The sequence below is a fragment of the Oncorhynchus mykiss genome, chromosome 21 (genome assembly GCF_013265735.2).
Source record: "Oncorhynchus mykiss isolate Arlee chromosome 21, USDA_OmykA_1.1, whole genome shotgun sequence".
Lineage (NCBI taxonomy): Eukaryota > Metazoa > Chordata > Actinopteri > Salmoniformes > Salmonidae > Oncorhynchus > Oncorhynchus mykiss.
Genome location: NC_048585.1, coordinates 33,849,661 through 33,871,973, shown reverse-complemented (window position 1 = coordinate 33,871,973; position 22,313 = coordinate 33,849,661). Strand labels below are relative to the sequence as shown.

The following is a 22,313-nucleotide window of genomic DNA, read 5'->3' as shown; positions in this document are numbered from 1 at the left end:
GCACCATCTAATGTAGCGGGTGTCTGGTTATGTGGTGCTGTCCAGGGAACTGATATCTCTTTTGATGTGTTTTCACTTGCATTAGATCCATAGCCCTTTACAGGGTAACCCTTTGTAAATTCTTCAACATCATAATCTTGTAGGTCATTAAATATTGACCAGGTGTACTATTCTGCATATGTACTGTATATTCGTGTATAACTGTGGAATCCCTTCCACCATAATACATACAGCCAGCAGCATACACATATTGAGTCAGTCAACTTCTATTATTTCAGTCCTAATTGTCACTCTGAGCAAATGCCTTTATCAACTCTGCATCAATACATTCATATTCATATGTTATTGTAATCAAATCCCAGCGAGACTGTCTATAAATAATTTGATTTGGTTTACTTATGTATATCAGGTGTTTACCTATTAGATATGTATGAGAAACTTACATGTTGACAACTAGACACTGTAAAGTATATGGTCTAGAAGAAAAAAACTATTTCAGGCTGTCAGTTTTTGGCATATAGGACAGAACAATTAAATAAACGTAATACAAAGTAGGATATGATAAATCTTACTTGAATAAATTGGATGACTTTGAATATCAAAGTGTCTATATTAGCTAGTGATGGTTATTTCATGTATTTATTCTTAAAATATTTAATGATAAAAAAGTAGGTAAATTATTCTAAAGCTTTTCCCACAATGCCTGCCTTCTTCACGTGTCATCATCATTTTCGTCACTCAGGACTGGAGATCAGCATTGTGCGACAAACACAAGAACAAAAATAAAATGTGACATTATAGAGAAATTAGTCAGTATTCCACACCTTTTACAATGCAATACTTCAGCAATCATCAGGCTCCAAAGGCTGCTCATTGACTAAAGTGACAAAATCTCTGTCTGTGATGAGCTCAATTAATGTTGTAATGTAATTTTTCATGTTTTTGATAGATAGTGACTCTCATGCCGGAATTCAATCAATTGCAGATAAAGGGAAACAGCATTGAGGGTTCAGTCAGATTGTATATACTGTGTCAGTTGTTAACCACATTAAAACCATACACAGCAAGACTCTCACAAACATCTGTAAAATATTACCATTAAATACAGTGCCTTGCGAAAGTATTCGGCCCCCTTGAACTTTGCGACCTTTTGCCACATTTCAGGCTTCAAACATAAAGATATAAAACTGTATTTTTTTGTGAAGAATCAACAACAAGTGGGACACAATCATGAAGTGGAACGACATTTGTTGGATATTTCAAACCTTTTTAACAAATCAAAAACTGAAAAATTGGGCGTGCAAAATTATTCAGCCCCCTTAAGTTAATACTTTGTAGCGCCACCTTTTGCTGCGATTACAGCTGTAAGTCGCTTGGGGTATGTCTCTATCAGTTTTGCACATCGAGAGACTGAAATTTTTTCCCATTCCTCCTTGCAAAATTGCTCGAGCTCAGTGAGGTTGGATGGAGAGCATTTGTGAACAGCAGTTTTCAGTTCTTTCCACAGATTCTCAATTGGATTCAGGTCTGGACTTTGACTTGGCCATTCTAACACCTGGATATGTTTATTTTTGAACCATTCCATTGTAGATTTTGCTTTATGTTTTGGATCATTGTCTTGTTGGAAGACAAATCTCCGTCCCAGTCTCAGGTCTTTTGCAGACTCCATCAGGTTTTCTTCCAGAATGGTCCTGTATTTGGCTCCATCCATCTTCCCATCAATTTTAACCATCTTCCCTGTCCCCGCTGAAGAAAAGCAGGCCCAAACCATGATGCTGCCACCACCATGTTTGACAGTGGGGATGGTGTGTTCAGGGTGAAGAGCTGTGTTGCTTTTACGCCAAACATAACGTTTTGCATTGTTGCCAAAAAGTTCAATTTTGGTTTCATCTGACCAGAGCACCTTCTTCCACATGTTTGGTGTGTCTCCCAGGTGGCTTGTGGCAAACTTTAAACAACACTTTTTATGGATATCTTTAAGAAATGGCTTTCTTCTTGCCACTCTTCCATAAAGGCCAGATTTGTGCAATATACGACTGATTGTTGTCTTATGGACAGTCTCCCACCTCAGCTGTAGATCTCTGCAGTTCATCCAGAGTGATCATGGGCCCCTTGGCTGCATCTCTGATCAGTCTTCTCCTTGTATGAGCTGAAAGTTTAGAGGGACGGCCAGGTCTTGGTAGATTTGCAGTGGTCTGATACTCCTTCCATTTCAATATTATCGCTAGCACAGTGCTCCTTGGGATGTTTAAAGCTTGGGAAATATTTTTGTATCCAAATCCGGCTTTAAATTTCTTCACAACAGTATCTCGGACCTGCCTGGTGTGTTCCTTGTTCTTCATGATGCTCTCTGTGCTTTTAACGGACCTCTGAGACTATTACAGTGCAGGTGCATTTACACGGAGACTTGATTACACACAGGTGGATTGTATTTATCATCATTAGTCATTTAGGTCAACATTGGATCATTCAGAGATCCTCACTGAACTTCTGGAGAGAGTTTGCTGCACTGAAAGTAAAAGGGGCTGAATAATTTTGCACACCCAATTTTTCAGTTTTTGATTTGTTAAAAAGGTTTGAAAAATCCAATAAATGTCGTTCCACTTCATGATTGTGTCCCACTTGTTGTTGATTCTTCACAAAAAAATACAGTTGTATATATTTATGTTTGAAGCCTGAAATGTGGCAAAAGATCGCAAAGTTCAAGGGGGCCGAATACTTTCTTAAGGCACTGTATTTAAAACATTCTGAGTGAACTCAAGTGCATTTCTTTCCTTTATCCGTGATTGATAGATTGGGAGATTAGAGGTATGAGGAGAGAAGTTTCTTGTCATGAGAACAGAAAGAGAGCAGGACAAACCAGCGTCAGAGAGCTTGTTTTTCACGTTCTATGGGTGCCATTTTGTGACCACATTATTCATGTCGAATAAGGTTCTCTACAAAGGTACAACATATAAAACTGTTAAATATATACGCTTTATGCCTTTCAAAATACATTTAATGAAATTTGCCTTTCCCCCGCCCAACAGCCGCAATCAGAAATGACAGTTTCAATATTCTCTTTTTTGCCTCAATGATGATCAGTAGTTTCACTCTTACCGTTTTACCAACCATGCTTATTGCAACGTGTCCCAATTTGTAGCTAATGAAAAATGCAAATCAGATTTTTTTATACACATATGTTTACCTACATCTTCAGTTTCAAAATACAGTGGTGGGTTTAGTCAGAGAAAAAAATGTTTTTAAAAGGAAACTCCTTTGATTGTATACATGTCCCACTAGACTATAGTCTATTTTCGAAATGACATAAAGCCCAACATCTACAGCTATGAGGGCAGTCATTGTGGTGTAGCAAGAAAAACAAGTATCCATTTCTCTTTCCCAATCTGTTATTATAAGTTATTTTTTCCTCTTTGGTCTATAAAAATATGAAGAGTGCCAAAGTTGTACTACTCCAGCAGAAGTTCTATTCACAGCAGAGCACAAGGCAAGCAGTAGGATCTGGTCCAGTCTGGTCCATAGTCTGGATAGATCCAGTCCAACGTTTGGTCCAGTCCATAGTCTGGCGCTAGGTCAGACACTTCAGAGGGCCTGGTTCACAATAATCCTTGTTCTTTGGGACACGTAACTGTCCCATTACAGTCTAACAGAAGCAGGTGAGGTTGAAGTAGTGGGAGTCCTCTGTCCACTGAAAATTAGCAGACATTAGCTGAACAGTACAGTAGTCGATCCAAAATGGCTCCATAGTTACCACTCTCTCCCTCTCTGGACAAGGCGCTGCTGGACACCTGACCTCCTTGGCACTAGAGGATTCTGCTCATTTACAAAGCAGACGGACAGTAATAGGAGCAGGCAGACGGGACATGTTGATCCAATGACAGACAGTGGGTTATCTACAGCGGATGGTCATTGGTTGGTCAGAGCCGTAGACGGGTAGAGCCAGGAGTCAGGGCACAAGGAAACTTCTCCAGAGTCAAAGATGAGACCTCGCTCTCGACTTCCCCAAAGTTCCCTCAAACCCTCCAGTATTGGCCATGGTTGACTGTGTTTAAGAGACCTGCGGATCAATGAGAACACAAGTTCTGTCAGAGTACAGGATAATCAATGCTAGCTAATGACAAAAAAATGCTACGTTGCTAAAACTTCAAAACATGCTAAAGAAACCAATGCTTGTAGTAGAAGTTGCCAAGGCCATAACCACAAACCGATCTAGGATTAGATTTCCAAATGTCAAATCTCAATGTTGACATTGAAGGGGGTGAAGAATACCTTGGACTAGTTGTCAGGGTCAACATCAACCTACTCTGCAATGATTGTCCATAGATGAATATTGTACTTTCACTCCATTATTCCCCTAATAGATACTGTATGTGGAACTTCTTAAAATGTCTACAACTCTGATAGGAAGTTATGGAGAAATTAGACAGTCCCATGCTAATCACTGTCAACAGCAGGTTACTCTGGCATCCAAATATTGTGAATTCTGCTGGGGCATTAAACCCAATAACAAAACAAGTATTGCAGTGCAGAACTGTAAAACATCTAATCAGCCTTACGGAAGAAATCTGGAGAGAAAATAAAGTGTAGTTCATCATCACGTCATCTGGCCTATGTGTGGTCTCCAGCCAACTTGATGCCTTCGAAGATTGCCGGGGCAGCTTAATTTATAATAATGAACTCTTGACAATTACACAGAGTGCAAATTCCCAAGAAAGGGGGCAGGTGTTAGATTAAAACTGGGGAAATCTGGGGATAAAAACACCAGGAACAGAGCAATCAGCAACTAAATGAACCTGCATCATTTAATAGGATAATGTCACAGTGTAGTGTAGTCAGTGGCTGCAGGGGAGACGGTATGGAGGGAATGACCCAAGAGTATCAGGGCTAAGAAGAGGGGCATGTCTCCCACTAATACGACCAGTGCAGCACCAGCCAACCTGGCAATTGGCGCCATTAGAGATTCTGAACTGCTGCAGCGTCATTATGGCAGTGACAGCCACGCTGCCCTCTAGTGGCAGAGATTACACTGAGACTGAATTACAGTAACACAGTGGATGGAATATTACAGTAACGCAGTGTCTGGGTATATGCAGCAGTTTGGGCCGTCTGGCTCATTGCGAACTGTGTGAAGACCATTTCTTCCTAACATAATTAATTTTCCACAATTTTACATAATTATGACATAACATTGAATGTTGTGCAATGTAACAGCAATATATAGACTTAGGGTTATCACCCATTCGATAAAATAAGGAACGGTTCCGTATTTCACTGAAAGAATAAACGTTTTGTTTTCGAAAAGATCGTTTCCAGATTTTACCATATTAATGACCAAACACTCGTTTTTTTGTGTGCTTATTATAATTAAGTCTATGATTTAATATTTGATAGAGGAGTGACTGAGCAGTGGTAGGCAGCAGCAGGCTCGTAAGCATTCATTCAAGCAGCACTTTACTGCGTTTGCCAACAGCTCTTAGCAATGCACAGCGCTGTTTATGACTTCAAACCCCGAGATTAGGCTAAAGTGCCTAATAGAACATCCAATAGTCAAAGGTATATGAAATATAAAAATGGTATAGAGAGAAATAGTTGACGTGTCATAATTCCTATAATAACTACAACCTAAAACCTGTCCTTGTCCCATCGTGCTCTAGCAACTCCTGTGGCTTGCACGCTTACACGGTCTCCAGATGTACAGTGTTTTCTCCTACACATTGGTGTGGCTGGCTTCCAGATTAAGCGTGCATTGTGTCAAGATACAGTGCAGTTTGGCGGGGTTGTGTTTCGGAGGACGCACAGCTCTTGACCTTCGCCTCTCCTGAGTCTGTACGGGAGTTGCAGCGATGGGACAAGACTAACTACCAATTGGGGAGAAAAAGGGGAAGAAAATGTTAAATATATTAAAAAACATAAATAATTGTAAAAAATCCAATAAAATAATAATTTGTTAGGATGTGACAGAACTTCTGGGAAATGTTGAAGTCAGGCTGTAAAACATCAAAATGTGGAATAAGTCAAGGGTTATGAATACTTTCTGAAGACACTGTAGTTAGTCTCCTCACCCTGTTTCTAACCCTGACAGTTATTATGAATGCAGGTTACAGATTAATAACAATTCCATCTGTTGGATATCCTAATGTTGGCTGGATTCCAATAACAATTACAAATCTCTGCAAGCCAGCATAACATGACTTGAAGGTAGGATTGCAAAATTCTCGTAAATTTCCTCGGCTTTCCAGAAATCCCGGGTTGGAACATTCCTGGAAATGGGAGGGAATAAAAGGAAATCCTTCAACCATGATTTTTAGAAAATCTCATAATTTTGCAAACTTACTTGCAAGGTCTGATTGTGGACTGTAAGATATGAGTTTCAGGCCACTGTGTTTAGGGTAAGGCTAGGACTCAAAATAAGGCCTTATGCGATACACTACCATTCAAAAGTTTGGGTTCACTTAGAAATGTCCTTGTTTTTGAAAGAAAATGACTTTTTTTGTCCATTAAAATAACATTGAATTGATCAGAAATACAGTGTAGACATTTTTAATGTTGTAAATAACTATTGTAGCTGGAAACGGCTGATTTTTTTATGGAATATTTACATAGGGTACTGAGGCCCATTATCAGCAACCATCACTCCAATGTTCCAATGGCACGATGTGTTAGATAATCCAAGGTTATCATTTTAAAAGGCTAATTGATCATTAGAAAACCATTTTGCAATTATGTTAGCACAGCTGAAAACTGTTGTGCTGATAGAAGAAGCAGCACAACTGGCCTTCTTTAGACTAGTTGAGTATCTGGAGGATCAGAATTTGTGGGTTCGATTACAGGCTCAAAATGGCCAGAAACAAAGAACTTTCTTCTGAAACGTCAGTCTATTCTTGTTGAAGATCTCGTACAACGCTGTGTACTACTCCCTTCACAGAACAGCACAAACTGACTCTAACCAGAAAAGAATGAGGAGTGGGAGGCCCCGGGGTACAACTGAGCAAGAGGACAAGTACATTAGAGTGTCTAGTTTGAGAAACAGACCCCTCGCAAGTCCTCAACTGGCAGCTTCATTACATAGTAGCTGCAAAACACCAAACTCAACGTCAACAGTGAAGAGGCGACTCTGGCATGCTGGCCTTCTAGGCAGAGGTCCTCTGTCCAGTGTCTGTGTTCTTTTGCCCATCTTAATATTTTATTTTAATTGGCCAGTCTGAGATATGGCTTTTTCTATGCAACTCTACCTAGAAGGACAGCATCCCGGAGTCGCCTCTTCACTGTTGACGTTGAGACAGGTGTTTTGCGGTTACTATGTAATGAAGCTGCTGTGTGTGTGTGTGGTGTATCGTTCAATCCTCTGTGTGGATACAAGGCTCTGTTATGGGTGTAATACTTTAAAAACAGATGGATTCATTCTGTACCTTGCTTTGTGGATAATGCCCAGTATGGTTTAGAATTGGTTGTTCATGTTCATGGACCGGTGGTGGTGATTGGTGGTGTGGGCTGAGGCTGTCTGTCAGGGTCATCAATGCTCTCCTCTGCCATGGTACTGTCAGAGGAATGGAGGATCCACAGGGACTCCAGTCACGTCATAGAGCCTGGAGGGAAATCAGACGTTACCACAATTGACCAATAGAATTAGAGCAATATGCACTACAGGTCAAACTTCTACAGTGCAGCTACCGTAAATAATAATACAGTAACACAAAAATCAAAGTGAGATCTCTCTACAAATTTTCAAACCATAAAATACTTTTCAAAATGGAGGTGGTGATGTGTGTGTGTGTGTGAGAGAGAGAGAGAGAGAGAGTGTGTGTGTGAGAGAAAGAGAGTGTATGTGTCTCTTTCTAGCTAATGGTTTGAAGTGTGCATGGCAGTCTCAGACTAGGGAGGAAGGCTTGGCAGTGGTGGCTAATGGTTTGCAGCGGCTGAGTCTGTTTGCATGGCAGTTGGAGCATCTGTCCTCTCCGCGGTGATTCTGTTAAAGCCTCAACTGGATGTGTTCTGCACGGCATGCCAGCCATGTGTGTGTGTTCTGTAGTACCAGCTGGGCCCAAAGGGATCAATTACACAGCAAGGCAAGGCAGGCTGTATCGTATCAAACCCTGCACCACACCACCGGGAATCCCTCCAGTACCCACAGCCTACAGTACTATACAGCCTCTCTAATGAGTTAGCTAGGACTGGGACTATGGATGATCCAAATCCAAGGGATTAGTTACACACTCTGTTCAACACAGTCATACAGTACAAATACACTCTTAGAAAAAAGAGAGCACTTTTCTAAGAGGGTAGTGTGTGCATATATAAACCAAAAAAATGTAATTCCCACTTAAAATCATATTTTCCCTAACCTAACCATTAACCCTAACTCTAAACCCAAAACGCTAACCATAAAACTAAACCTAACTCCTAAACCTAACCCTTAACCCTAATTCTAACTCTAACCCTCATTGTAACCCTAAAAAATTATTTTCCCTTGTGAGGCCCGGAGAAATGTCACACATTCTTTCCTTGTTTTACTTTCCTTGTGAGGACCACACACACACACACACACACACAACACCAAGAGGTAACACTCCCAAACTCCATTAAGACCATGGGATCAGGCCTCTCGAGAGGCATCACTACAGTCCCGGATTCAATCTTTGGCTGTGTCGCGACTGGGAGAAAAAAAGAGACTGTGGGATCACCCTTTCCTCACAATCTCCTCAGTCCTAACACACGGACTCCTTCACTTCCTTGATTAGCAACTCCTCCACACCATGTCTGCTGCTGTGAAACAGCCTTGATTACAGTGTGGTGCATAATCACAGGCTTTCTCTCAGTGGATGCCTCCGACACCACTCTCTATTCTGTAGTTAAATACCCCAATCAGGAGTGAGCTAATGGATTCACTGATTAAATTCATAATCTGCCACTTAAGAGGCTACCCCTCTATGTTTGGTATAATCAGTTTGTGTGTGTGTGTTTTAGTTTATTAGGATTATTACTCTTCCTGAGGTCCACATAAAACGTACAAATACATGACAGTGTGTGTGAGTGTGCGCGTGTGGCTAGCCCTCCACACATAGTGTGAAGACGAGAAGTAGCAAGGGCCGTTTAGGCCGACAAAGGAAAGTGTGTGTGTGTGTGTGTGTTTGTTGTGTTAAATTGTTTTCACTGAGTCAGATGGTTCAATTGAGACAAGCCTCGCTCATTTATTTTGAGTTAATGTTTAGTTCTAAATGGAACTTAAAGTCTGAATCAATCTTTGAGAAATGAGTTCTATAACAAGTGAGTGTTTTGGTAGAGCTTTGAGGCATATATTTTAGCTGAGAAAGTGTAAACATTAATGTGCAGGGCTTGGATATACTGTATACTGCACTGTTATATTCACCTCAAGAACCACTGAATGGTGTTCCGAAGATGAGATTTCTCTTGAGAAGGCGGTTTTCCGCCAGGAGAATGCAAGTTCATGCATATATCACTTCCTGCCAAGATGAAATGTTCTTTTAACAACCTCATAATCTAGAGGCGAAATAAACGCACACCTATTTAGGTGAGGTGCTGGCTAGCGGATTGGAACACTTAAAAAAATAGAGCCGGACACACTATAGGAGCTCATATGCAAAAATGTTATGTCCAACGTTTCGACAGACAAGCTGTCTTCATCAGGGTATAATGACAAACACTGCGGGGTGACTAATTTATATAGTGTCAAAAGACACACAGGTGTCTGTAATCATGGCCGGGTGTGGCCTGATATCATTGGTTAATTCTCATATATTAAGATAGCATACAAAAAACATAAATGGATAGCGTACGATCATAGATACAATATAGCTACATAAGCCTACAAACATTAACAACAGCAAAATCACAAAATCACAAGAATGGCTTCAGATCAAAGTCTATGTTGAGACCGAAGGAAGCAAGGGTCTTTAAATTAAAGATCCAGGCAGCCTCTCGTTTTAACAAAAAATTGTCGAGGTCACCCCCTCTCCTAGGGAGGGTGACATGTTCGATGCTAATATAACGTTGAGATGAAATCGAGTGGTTTGCTTCCAAAAAGTGGGCTGCAACTGGTTTTTCAACCTAATGGTGCTATGACTGGTTTATTTTACCCACATATTTTTTTACTACAAGGGCAAATAACTGCATTAGTGGAGCACATGATAACACCTTTGATTGGGATCTGTTTCCCTGTTTCGGGGTGTTTGAAGGATATACATTTATAAGTGCCATTGCATTGAGCACAGCCATTACACTTGTAGTTTCCATCCAGTAGGGGCGCAAATACACGTTGTGCAGGGATATTTTGGGGTGGTAAATCAGAGTTTACCAATTGATCTCTGAGGTTTCTGCCCAGCAAGAATACGACCAAGGGAAGGTCAGAAAACACATTACCGATACTATCATCGGATCTTAGAATGTGCCAATATTTGTGAACGATTCCCTTAATTTGTTCAGAACGCTTTGAATAGCGGGTAGTTAGAACACAAGAATGATTATTTTTGCGAGACTGATCTTGAAAAAGGTCATGTCTCATTTTGTTTTGAATTTTCTCAATAGCAGTATTAATCTGACCATTTTTGTACCCCCACTCCTTGAATTTTCTTTGCGTCTCAGATTTCTGTCGAAATCTGATGTTTTTTTTACAAATTCTTTTGATTCAACAGAATTGGCTGTAGGGCAAACTGTTTTTCAAGGGAAGTGGGTGACAACTATCAGCCCCCAACAAACTGTTACGATCAGTGTATAGAACATTATCTTCACACAAGATCAAGAAAACTGACTTGATGTGTATCAGATTGCATAGTAAATCTCAGATGCTCAGAACAGGAGTTAAGAAAAGAATGGAACGCCTGGAGCTGTTTTGCATCACCCCTCCATAGAACAAAAATATCTTAAACCTCAGCCTTCTCACAAACGTAACAGCGTCCAGAACCATGAAAGATAATGGCCACAACTTGATGTGATCCAAATTGAAAAATGACTTGAATGTACGCTACCATTCAAACGTTTGGGGTCACTTAGAAATGTCCTCGTTTTCCATGAAAACATACGGTTGAAATCGGAAGTTTAGAAACACCTTAGCCAAATGCATTTAAACTAAGTTTTTCACAATTTCTGACATTTAATCCTAGTAAACATTCCCTGTCTTAGATCAGTTAGGATCACCATTATATGTTAAGAATGTGAAATGTCAGAACAATAGCAGAGAGAATGATTTATTTCAGCTTTCATTTCTTTCATCACATTCCCAGTGGATCAGAAGTTTACATAACCTCAATTAGTATTTGGTAGAATTGCCTTTAAACTGTTTAACTTGGGTCAAACGTTTCGGGTAGCCTTTCACAAGCTTCCCACAATAAGTTGGGTGAATTATGGCCCATTCCTCCTGACAGAGCTGGTGTAACTGAGACAGCTTTGTAGGCCTCCTTGTTCACAGACGCTTTTTCAGTTCTGACCACACATTTTCTATGGTCACATTTTTTATGGGATTGAGGTCAGGGCTTTGTGATGGCCACTCCAATACCTTGACTTTGTTGTCTTTTTAGCCATTTTGCCACAACTTTGGAAATATGCTTGGGGTCATTGTCCATTTGGAAGACCCATTTGCAATCAAACTGATGTCATGAGATGTTGCTTCAATATATCCACACAATTTTCCAACCTCATGATGCCATCTATTTTGTGAAGTGCACCAGTCCCTCCTGCAGCAAAGCACCCCCACAACATGATACTGCCACCACTGTGCTTCACAGTTGTTTTTCAGCTCGCAAGCCTCCCCCTTTTTACTCCAAACATAACAATGGTCATTATGGCCAAACAGTTCTATTTTCATTTCATCAGACCAGAGGACATTTCTCCAAAAAGTACGATCTTTGTCCCCATGTGCAGTTGCAAACCATAGACTGGATTTTTTTTATGGCGGTTTTGGAGCAGTGGCTTCTTCCTTGCTGAGCAGCCTTTCAGGTTATGTCGATGTAGGACTCATTTTACTGTGGATACAGATACTTTTGTACCTGTTTCCTCCAGCATCTTCACAAGATTCTTTGCTGTTGTTCTGGGATTGATTTGCACTTTTCGCACCCAAGTACGTTCATCTCTAGGAGAGAGAACGCATCTCTTTCATGAGCAGTATGATGGCTGTGTGGTCCCATGGTGTTTATACTTGCGTACTATTGTTTGTACAGATGAACGTAGTATCTTCAGGCATTTGTAATTTGCTCACAAGGATGAACCAGACTTGTGGAGGTTTAAAAAAAAATTCTGAGGTCTTGGCTGATTTCTTTTGATTTTCCATGATGTCAAGTAAAGAAGCAGTGAGTTTGAAGGTAGACCTTGAAATAGATCCACAGGTACACTTCCAATTGACTAAAATGATGTCAGTTAGCCTATCAGAAGCTTCTAAACCCATGGCATAATTTTCTGGAATTTTCCAAGCGTTTAAAGGCACAGTCAACTTAGTGCATGTAAACGTCTGACCCACTGGAATTGTGATACGTTGAATTATATGTGAAATAATCTGTCTGAAAACAATTGTTAGAACAATTACCTTTGCCATGCACAAAGTAGATGTCCTCACCGACTTGCCAAAACTATAGTTTGTCAAAAATAAATTTGTGGAGTGGTTGAAAAACAAGTTTTAATGACTCCAACCTAAGTGTTTGTAAACTTCCGAACTCAACTGTACATGAAATGAGTTGCAAAATGAACAGGAAATATAGTCAAGACGTTGACAAGGTTATAAATAATGATTTTTAATTGAAATAATTATTGCATCCTTCAAACTTTGCTTTTGTCAAATAATGCTCCATTTGCAGCAATTACAGCCTTGTAGACCTTTGGCATTCTAGTTGTCAATTTGTTGAGGTAATCTGAAGAGATTTCACTCCATGCTTCCTGAAGCACCTCCCACAAGTTGGATTGGCTTGATGGGCACCATACGGTCAAGCTGCTCCCACAACAGCTCAATAGGGTTGAGATACGGTGACTGTGCTGGCCACTCCATTATAGACAGAATACCAGCTGATTGCATTTTCCCTAAATAGTTATTGCATAGTTTGGAACTGTGCTTTGGGTCATTGTCTTGTTGAAATTGGCTACAATTAACACAGGGTATGGCATGGCGTTACAAAATGGAGTGATAGCCTTCCTTCTTCAAGATCCTTTTTAAGGATCTTAAATCTCCCACTTTACCAGCAACAAAGCAACCCCAGACCATCATATTGCCTCCACCATGCTTGAGAGATGACATCAAGCACTCCTCCAGCATATTTTCATTTTTTCTGAGTCTCACAAATTTCTTCTTTGTGATCCAAACACCTCAAACTTCGATTTGTTTGTCCATAACACTTTTTCCAATCTTCCTCTGTCCAGTGTCTGTGTTATTAATATTTTACTTTTATTGGTTTGAGATATGGCTTTTTCCTTGCAACTCTGCCTAGAAGGCCAGCATCCTGGAGTCGCCTCTTCACTGTTGACGTTGAGACTGGTGTTTTGCGGGTACTATTTAATGAAGCTGCCAGTTGAGGACTTGTGAGGGGTCTGTTTCTCAAACTATACACTCTTATGTGCTTGTCCTCTTGCTCAGTTGTGCACCGGGGCCTCCCACTTCTCTTTCTATTCTGGTTAGTGACAGTTTGCGCTGTTCTGTGAAGGGAGTAGTACACAGCGTTGTACAAGATCTTCAGTTTCTTGCCATTTCTCGCATGGAATAGCCTTCATTTCTCAGAACAAGAATAGACTGACGAGTTTCAGAAGAAAGTTCTTCGTTTCTGGACATTTTGAGCCTGTTATCGAACCCACAAATTCTGATGCCCCATATACTCAACTAGTCTAAAGAAGGCCAGTTTTGTTGCTTCCTTATTCAGCACAACAGTTTTCAGCTGTGTTAACGTAATTGCAAAATGGTTTTCTAATGATCAATTAGCCTTTTAAAATTATAAACTTGGATTAGCTAACAACATGCCATTGGAACACAGGGTGATGGTTGCTGATAATGGGCCTCAGTACACCTATGTAGATATTCCATAAAAAAATCTGCCATTTCCAGCTACAATAGTTATTTACAACATTAACAATGTCTACCCTGTATTTCTGATCAATCCTCAGAAAATATCATAATAGGTCACAAGTGTCAAGCCCAGCAAAAATTATGCATCAAGGAGATGGTTGGATTTGAAGAAAAGTCTGTTTTTACCACAAAGACAAGCCTTAAATTGGCAGGCCTCAATGGAATTGAGTCACTATATATTGTAAGCTTTGTCAAAAGTCCCAGTGCCTTGTCTGTCCATGTTCACAACCAGCACCTGATATATTGGCTGTACATGTCACAGAGGCAGGCAGGCAAGCAGATAGAGAGAGAGACAGGCAGGTAGGCACTAGAAAGGTGGGTAGGCAGGAACGTAGGCAGGCAAACACACACCCACACAAACACACATACACCTAGCCAGTGCGTCAATTCACACAGACAGCTCGTCCCTAGCCAACTAGGGCCTCTGACCGTCCGTTTGATGTACAATATGGAGCAGCCATGAATACCTGTCATCTCTCAGCCTCTCGGTGCCGACCGTCGACACAGGATGACAAACCGCCTTCTAACTTGGGTCGAAATAGACCCACCCAACCTTCTCTCTATACCTCACATCTGTCAGACGTATAGCTCTGGGAATTCTTTGTGGGATAGATATACCTGTTTTTTCTCAGATAATAAATGGTTGAGGTCAATCATCAAGGTTAAGGATTTCATATGCAGGTAACAGTAGAAGGGAGTTAGTTACAAGGGGGTATAGGGCTCCCTTAGATTTCACTTTGACCGTAGCTTGTGCATGTCGTGATAGTCGTGATAGTCTTAGAAGCAGTCCCTCTCTACCAGGAAACAAAAAGCGAACAGGTATTTCGGCCAGAAGTTCTGTCATTTCACCCCCCCATATTTTGTGCAATGCTTGCAGTTCTTTTGTCGTTTGGCATGTGTGTGGGATAGTGGCGCTCACCTTGAGTGGGGGGTCTTATGATGGTTGTGAGGTTGCTTTGGGCCCCTAATTCAGCCATTTCCAACACCAGCTACTCTCTGAAGGCCCACTGGGAGAAAGGGTTTTGACCTTTTGCTTTGGCCATCTGCTTGTGGAGAATGAAAGCATTTACTCTAGCAATGCCCACAAAGTGGTAAATAAAAGTCTTATACCTCTTCCTGGTCTTGTGGAGGACACGGTAGTAGCCTATCAGAGCATCAGATAGGTCGACACCCCCCATGCTGGCATTGTAGTCCTTCACAGAAACGGGGACATTGTCCCTTTTCACCCTCATTGAGACATGGTTGTTATTGATTGTCTTATGCTGTGTGGTGAGCATGAATAACTCCCTAGTGTCCTTCCATTTCACAAAATGCAGCTTGTTAGTCCTGATCCAACATATGGTCCCTCTCTCTGCTGTCTTCGTCATGTCGTTTACCTTGGTATTGGGGAAACCAATTCTGTTAGGACGAATGGTGCCATAAGCCCCTATTTTCTTTTTCAAGAGGTATTTGAAAAGTGGATGTAGAACAATCAGACTGGGTGATTGACATAGCAGGTGGGGGTGAGGATCTTGACTGGCGGGGGCGCTTGCTGGGGAGGGGTGGCTCTCAAACATCATCATCTGCATCCTCCACTTTGTGGTGAATAAAAATGTCATGAAAATAATTTACTTAGAGATCTAAAAGTGGATCCAATCCTTCTAGAAAGCAATCTTTGTCTGCTGAGTCAATCCTCCTTGTCCAAATTGCTCCCCTGATCCGAGTCCGACCAGTATTTTATTCAAAGTTTCTATGTCGGTATACTTATTCATTGCTGACTTCTTTTTAGCTTCCTGTTCGATATTCTTAGTTTTCACCCCCTTTAGAAGCCATCTTTAATGCTAAAACAATGACATTACAGTGATGAAATCTGTTCACAATGTAATGTAGTGTGCTAGGTGAGTCTCGTCTCTGAGCCAGGTAAAAGTATCAAGCTGCCATAGTAGCCAATCCCCTGTAGCCAATCCCCTGTGTAATGGATGCCTACGGTGCGTAAGCAGGCGACATCATACTTTTGATGCGCAAAGTAACTCCTTTAAAATTGTTCATAAATATTATCCTGCCAACCACCATATGAAGAAGTTTAGGGAAAACATGAACTCACATTGTACCTTTTGTAATGACCACCCAAAAACTGTACATTTGTACATTATTTATATATACACACACTTGTGTTCCCACTTGTACTTCCTGTATTGATTTGATGTTAATAATATATATATATAAATAAAAGTCACTCCGTGGACATTCGATGTTGCCATTAAGTCATACATCATCAGATAACATTGGCAATAGGCTGGATTTCTTCCTACCAACGTAAAGATTAATTTCATACCCCGCATGTAGCTATAGCTCAAACACAGCCTTATCGAAGCTTACCTTGTAAGATGTTTGCTGTTCGGTGAAAACGTTGTGTAAAATAAATATTTTTACTCTCGGTGCTAGTGGTCAATAACGGTAGGTTACAGGCAGACAAATAAGACATCCTCATGGTCTATGGAGTCCCGGCTTTCGGTGTGTATCGTTTTATTCCGTGTTTATTTTGCTTATGCTTCAAGACGCTAACCGGAATGTAGGTAGAAGCCATCTTGAAATTAGGTCATCGGCTCGACCTGCCCCTATACATTTGTATGCCCATATATGGTAATAAATCACACCAAAGATTTTAAGTCACATATCAATAGCCAAGATACTCAGCTTTCCGCAGACACGCTTCTACTGATTCTATTAACCGACTGAATTGAATAAAACAATCTAATAGCGTCCCCAAATATGGGGACTTTACATTTAAGAGGTTAAATAAAGGTAAAAAATAAAACAAAAAAAGTGATTCTGACTGTAAAAGGTGCTGCATGGTCAATCTGACTTCTGCATTGGCCGTGCAGCATTTCTGCTCATACGGCGTCTGCAGAAGTCTGGGCATTCATACTTTTTTGCGCTTTGCAGGGGCGAGCGCAGAGCTGTTGTGAAGGAAATTGTCAAAGAAGTGAGTTTGTGTTTATACAGGACTTCCCGCCTACACCTACTGTCAACCAATCATGTCAATTGTGTCACACCCTCTATATGGAGCCTCCAACCACATACTCAAATGAACCATACATTGGCTTTAAGTCGCTCTGGATAAGAGCGTCTGTTAAATGACTAAAATGTAAATGTTAATGTCTACAGTATGCAATGATATAAGAGGTTTGTGGGGCTCAACTTGCGATTTTGAGCAAGAGAGAGACTCGAAAATGAACTGCAACAATTGGATTTAACTTTGGATTTCATTTAATTTTGAAAATGCTACATGGATCTGAGACACTGCGTCAGCGTGACTCAGCGCATCTCTTCAGGAGAAGGAGTAAACAAGTTTGAGTTAGCTGATGACTTAAATATGACACATACATTAATGATGTGTCCTATGCTGGTCAGAGTTCACAAATTGCGGGTGGGGGGTCAAATTGGGGAGAGAGAGCTGCGTAACGAATGTGCCCAAATTAACAGTGTTTCATTACAAATGAGTGGAAGGCAGGGTGGAGGCAAGAGAGTTTGTAACACGGGGAGAGAGGGAAGCGACGGTGGGTGTGTGCACTGTAAAACTTTCCCCTGTAAATTACAGCATTATACTTGCAGCAGATATGCCAGCTAAATGAATTAATTAATAAATAAAATTCATTGAGGGAAGACAGGGTTTGTATTTTACAGTATTTTACTGTAACTGCATGGGATTGGTGCAAGCATGTTGGCTGCTAGGTAATGTGTTTTCATATTACAGAATATCAAATATATACACACAGTATGTAAAATATGTATGAATAACTTGCACTTCTAGAGGCCTTAACAAAGGCTTCCAAACTTGCAGTGACTACAGAGCAAAACAGACGAAGGACATAGAAAATATTCAACCATTGAAGGTTTGCAGCTTGCTGCCATTTCCAATCTGTCCCCTACACACATTTAGTTGTTAGTGCACTACTTACTACCACGTATTAGTTCAATTGTACAGCACTCTCACTCATGGGTGTAACAAATGTAGCCTCTTACAAGGCATGCTTCAAAATATGTTAATGAAACAACAATACCATTCATCCACAAGTGGTCAAAAGGTTTTTCGTGATCCAAAAATAAGGTCCACTGTAAACCCCAAGGCATTTTTAACTCAAATACTTCTAGTAAGTAGTACTCAAAGTCAATGAAATTACTACTTAAATGGTTTATGTGTAACTGACTCAAAACTAAATGAAAATTCACTACATTTTTGAAAGATACAGTATAATAACAAATGAACTTTTTTCCCAGCATGCTTTAATGCAGGAAGATATTTTTGGAATTGTTTTTAATGTTTGTGTTTTATCATGCACATTGAGTGATTGATTGATTCAATGTTACGCTACACAAAGATAAATAATTGTTTTCTAAATGAATCCAATCATTGAACTTTTGCACCCCTTACTGAAATAGTTGTTCCAGTTTAAATGGCTTAGGTAGCTTCCTCCCACTGTTCTTAACCCTTGCAGTCATTATGAATACAAATTGCAATTTTAGCTGTCGGATAACCTTAACACTGGGTAGATTCCAATAGAAATGACACATCTATTTGCAACCCAGCATAATGTGATTTAAAGTTAGTGTTGCAAAATTCTGGTACATTTTCCAGAAATCCTGGTTGGAAGATTATGGTTTGTGGAATTTTGCAACCCTGCAGGCCTGACATGACCTGTAAACTATGACTTTTTCAGGCCACTGTATAAGGCCTTATGATATATGTAATGAATCATATTTGCCAAAGAACTCACTTGTCAAAGGCCACAGGAATGAAAACGAACAAATTCAGCAACAATGTCTCTGTCACTAACAAATAAAGTGATTTATTCATTTTTATTATTTTATTTAAAATTGATTTAAGTATGCAAGTCAGTTAAGAACAAATTCTTATTTACAATGATGTCCGACCTGGGCCAAATCCTCCCCTAACCTTGGACGATGCTGAGCCAATTGTGCGCTGGCCTATGGGTGGTAACTCTACAATTCATTTGAAAAGGCAAGGCGCACTGAGAAATTATTGGAGGTGTGACTTAGTGGGGGTGTTAAATTGACGTTTACCTTTTAAAAAAATGCATTTGTATTACTCATATGAAAGTAGTATTGCTCACTTCAGCTATTTAAGTTTCTTAATTTGATGTTAATAGGTAATTGGTTTCCTAAAATGTTTGAGTAGCCAGAACTTCTCCAGTTTTACAGTGTAGGGAACTGTATTCTGTGGGGTGGAATTACAGTACCATTTAAATACACAACTTCTTTAAGGTAATTTATTGTTCAATCAAAGTTTCATTGGAATTGACTGTGTAATTGACCAGTTACGCCAAAAATCACCCAGAGTGCATTGCGATTTACGGCAATTTACTGGAAATAATTAAAACAGTACATTGCTGTTAGTTGTATAATACTGTAAAAACAACAATATTTTTTTAACATTGCCGCATAGAAAAAAAAACATTGCGCCTGTAGTATGGGTCATATCTTTTGAGCTGTTTGGGCTAGAAACAAGCTGTTTTCTCTATAATAATGGTTGCCAACATAATGGTTACGAATATGTGTGTTTATTCACTATGGCACTGAGAGGCTGTGGTACAGCAAAGCCTAATCATTACAACAATTATTATTTTTCAGCATTTTAACCATTATGCAGTGCAATCTAGAGCATCAATTCTGTAAAAACACATTTAAGGTATTTTACTGTAATTTTACAGTGTTTTACTGTTGAAATTACTTAAAGTCTTACAGTGTGTGCGTGAGTGAAGCGAGGGAGGGAGGCTATTTTTCTCCCCAAAATGCCTGCCGTGAAGACTCCATCTGCTCCAGTCATTAGGTTTAAGAGGGAACCTTAATTCAAACTAATTGCGAGCGATGAACAGGGAAACAAACCACTGTGTTGTTGGGGAGAAGTAGGAGGGAGCGGAGTATTAAGTATGCTTGCTTAGTTGTACGTGGATGGGGTTGGATTCATTAATATGAGCGTTCTGCTGTCTGCTGCCAGTTAGTGTAGCTAATTCTGGGATGGAACTGTGGAACTGTCGGTATCTAAACTGAATTGGGAGCCAAGTCATGGCTTGTGGTGTGGTTAGTGAGTGAGTGAGAAAAGGTTCACACTGGGTTGAGGCTACACATTGGTGGTTGATGGAATTAGAATGACTACAATTTACATACCTATTCAAGTTAACATTCTGGTCATTCTAATTCCAAGGAGTTACCCCCACAATGTGCTTTCAAACATAGTGAGAAAGAATATACATTCTGTAAATAAAACTCACTGTAGTGGTTTTGACTCTGCCTCCTGGTTGTGTACAAGTCCATCCAGATTTATTGATTAACAGGTCACAGCCCTCATCTTCCAAACATGGGACCATCTCACACCACTGTTTCGTCCGAACGATACTAGCTGCGGAATGAGGGAGGGAGGGAGGGAGAGAGGATGATGGAAAGGGAGAAATAGAGAGACATGGTTAACCTCATTCGGAAGGGTCAAAACACAGTCTCAGTGTTTAAAACAATAAGCAGGTATTTATATTATTTTCAGATGCTATTTTGGTTCTTTAAACTCAATTGATTGAGGCACTACAAATAGTATCCTTCTGGATATATGGCAAGATCATATTAACTATTAAATAGTTAGCACACAGAGCCAGAATACGATCAAATATTATGCGTTACTGAAATCCGCCTGACTCGCTCACCCTACAGATGTATGATCTTAATTTTATCACCCTGTTACATGAAAACTTTCCTGCAGTGTATTTGAGGTTAAAAAAAGGTTTCTGAAGTTTGTAATTTCAACATGGAAATTTCAGACCTGATTTTCAACAAATTTCTCAACCCCTACAAAAATGTTTATAAATTATAATCCACATAATAATTAACATTTCTTGTTTCTGCAGGATTATCTTCTGCTTTAGCAAAGTGGCTCAAATGAAGATCCTACTTCTGTACATCCAAAATAGTATCACTAATTTTTCTTTTTCTACATGAGCCTTGTCTGGGCATGTCAACGTTTGTGATTACGCACTTCTGAAACGTGTTCATGGGCATCCTTATCCAGCTTGACTGTGGACTAATCAACAGATAGAGTATGGACTAATAATAAACACTTCTTCTGAAACCAACCAAACTGTCTGTCTAATCACAGAGCGTTGTATTTGAGGTAGGCTCTTTGGCGTAAGGACTTAATTTTAAAAAGAAGGACACACTAATCCCACACCTGCACACCTTCAGACAAATGGCACCCTCAACTGGCCTTCAGAGAGAGAAAGAGTTAGGGAGAGGGAAAGAGGGAGATAGACATCTATAGAGGGAGATATTTATTTTCCATCTCTAAATGAGATTGTGAAGCAATGGGAGACAAACAAAACACAGAGGGTGAATTGTTACACTGAAATATATTGCCATATTCTGTCATGACACCTATGCTATTCAGATCTAGTAATAAACCATTCGCAAGAAAGATACATATGTTTTGATCCATACACAGCAAATTGGCCAGTGTTATCTAGTGTTGATTTTTCAGTTGAATAATTCTCGTGTTGATTCAAATGTTAAATGAACACGCAGTGGTATAAAAGAACCCCAGTATTGGTGTTAATAACCTGCTAATAACCAGTGTTGAGTGTGAGTGTGTCAGTTTTATTCTGTGGAGAGTAAAATATTCCCATTGTTGGATTCTAGCTTGAAATACACTTATTCATGTTGCCATACTAGAACTTATTGATTACTTTACATGCATAATTAAGGTATATATTGGTGTCAATGGAGGGTAATAAATCAATTGGATGTATTATTTTGACAGAATCTCCGACTAAAATTATAGTGTAGAAACGTTATGCTCTTAGTGTAACCTTTATTTAACTAGACAAGTCAGTTAAGAACAAATTCTTATTTACAAAGACAACCTACTCCTTCCTCCCCCATCAGGGAATTGAACCCCGGTCACTGCGCACAACACGGATATTCTTAAGCTCTTTAACTAGCCCAGTACTGTGTAGCCTACTCCCGACCGTCACGTTGTACAGTGCCATATTTTTCGTTCCATCCTAATGGAAACCCAGAGGGTTTTTCGTTTTTCTTGGAATATGAACACCATAAAATTAATCAAATTAATCCCAAACTCTGAAAGTATTTAGAAAGGTAGATACAAATGATTTGTGACACTGTGGTTACAATAAAGAATGTAAACAAGATGTAAACAAGATGCCGTGTTTTTATTTACAGTAGTGATGGACAGCTGGTGACATTTTGAAAACAGGTT

At 39.9% G+C, this 22,313-nt stretch overlaps 1 protein-coding gene across 2 annotated transcripts in view; it reads right to left on the bottom strand.

Moving 5' to 3' along the window:
• Positions 1-2,957: 2,957 nt before the first annotated feature.
• LOC110500285 (chemokine-like protein TAFA-5) overlaps positions 2,958-22,313 on the bottom strand; it is a 159,556-nt gene continuing 140,200 nt past the window's right edge. For both annotated transcript variants that reach the window (XM_021577581.2, XM_036957698.1), the window contains exons 3-5: positions 20,326-20,453; positions 7,410-7,586; positions 2,958-4,057 (exon numbers count right to left, since the gene is read on the bottom strand). In XM_021577581.2, the coding sequence (XP_021433256.1) occupies positions 7,578-7,586; positions 20,326-20,453 (137 nt within the window). In that variant the 3' untranslated portion in view covers positions 2,958-4,057; positions 7,410-7,577. The remainder of the gene's footprint in view (positions 4,058-7,409; positions 7,587-20,325; positions 20,454-22,313) is intronic.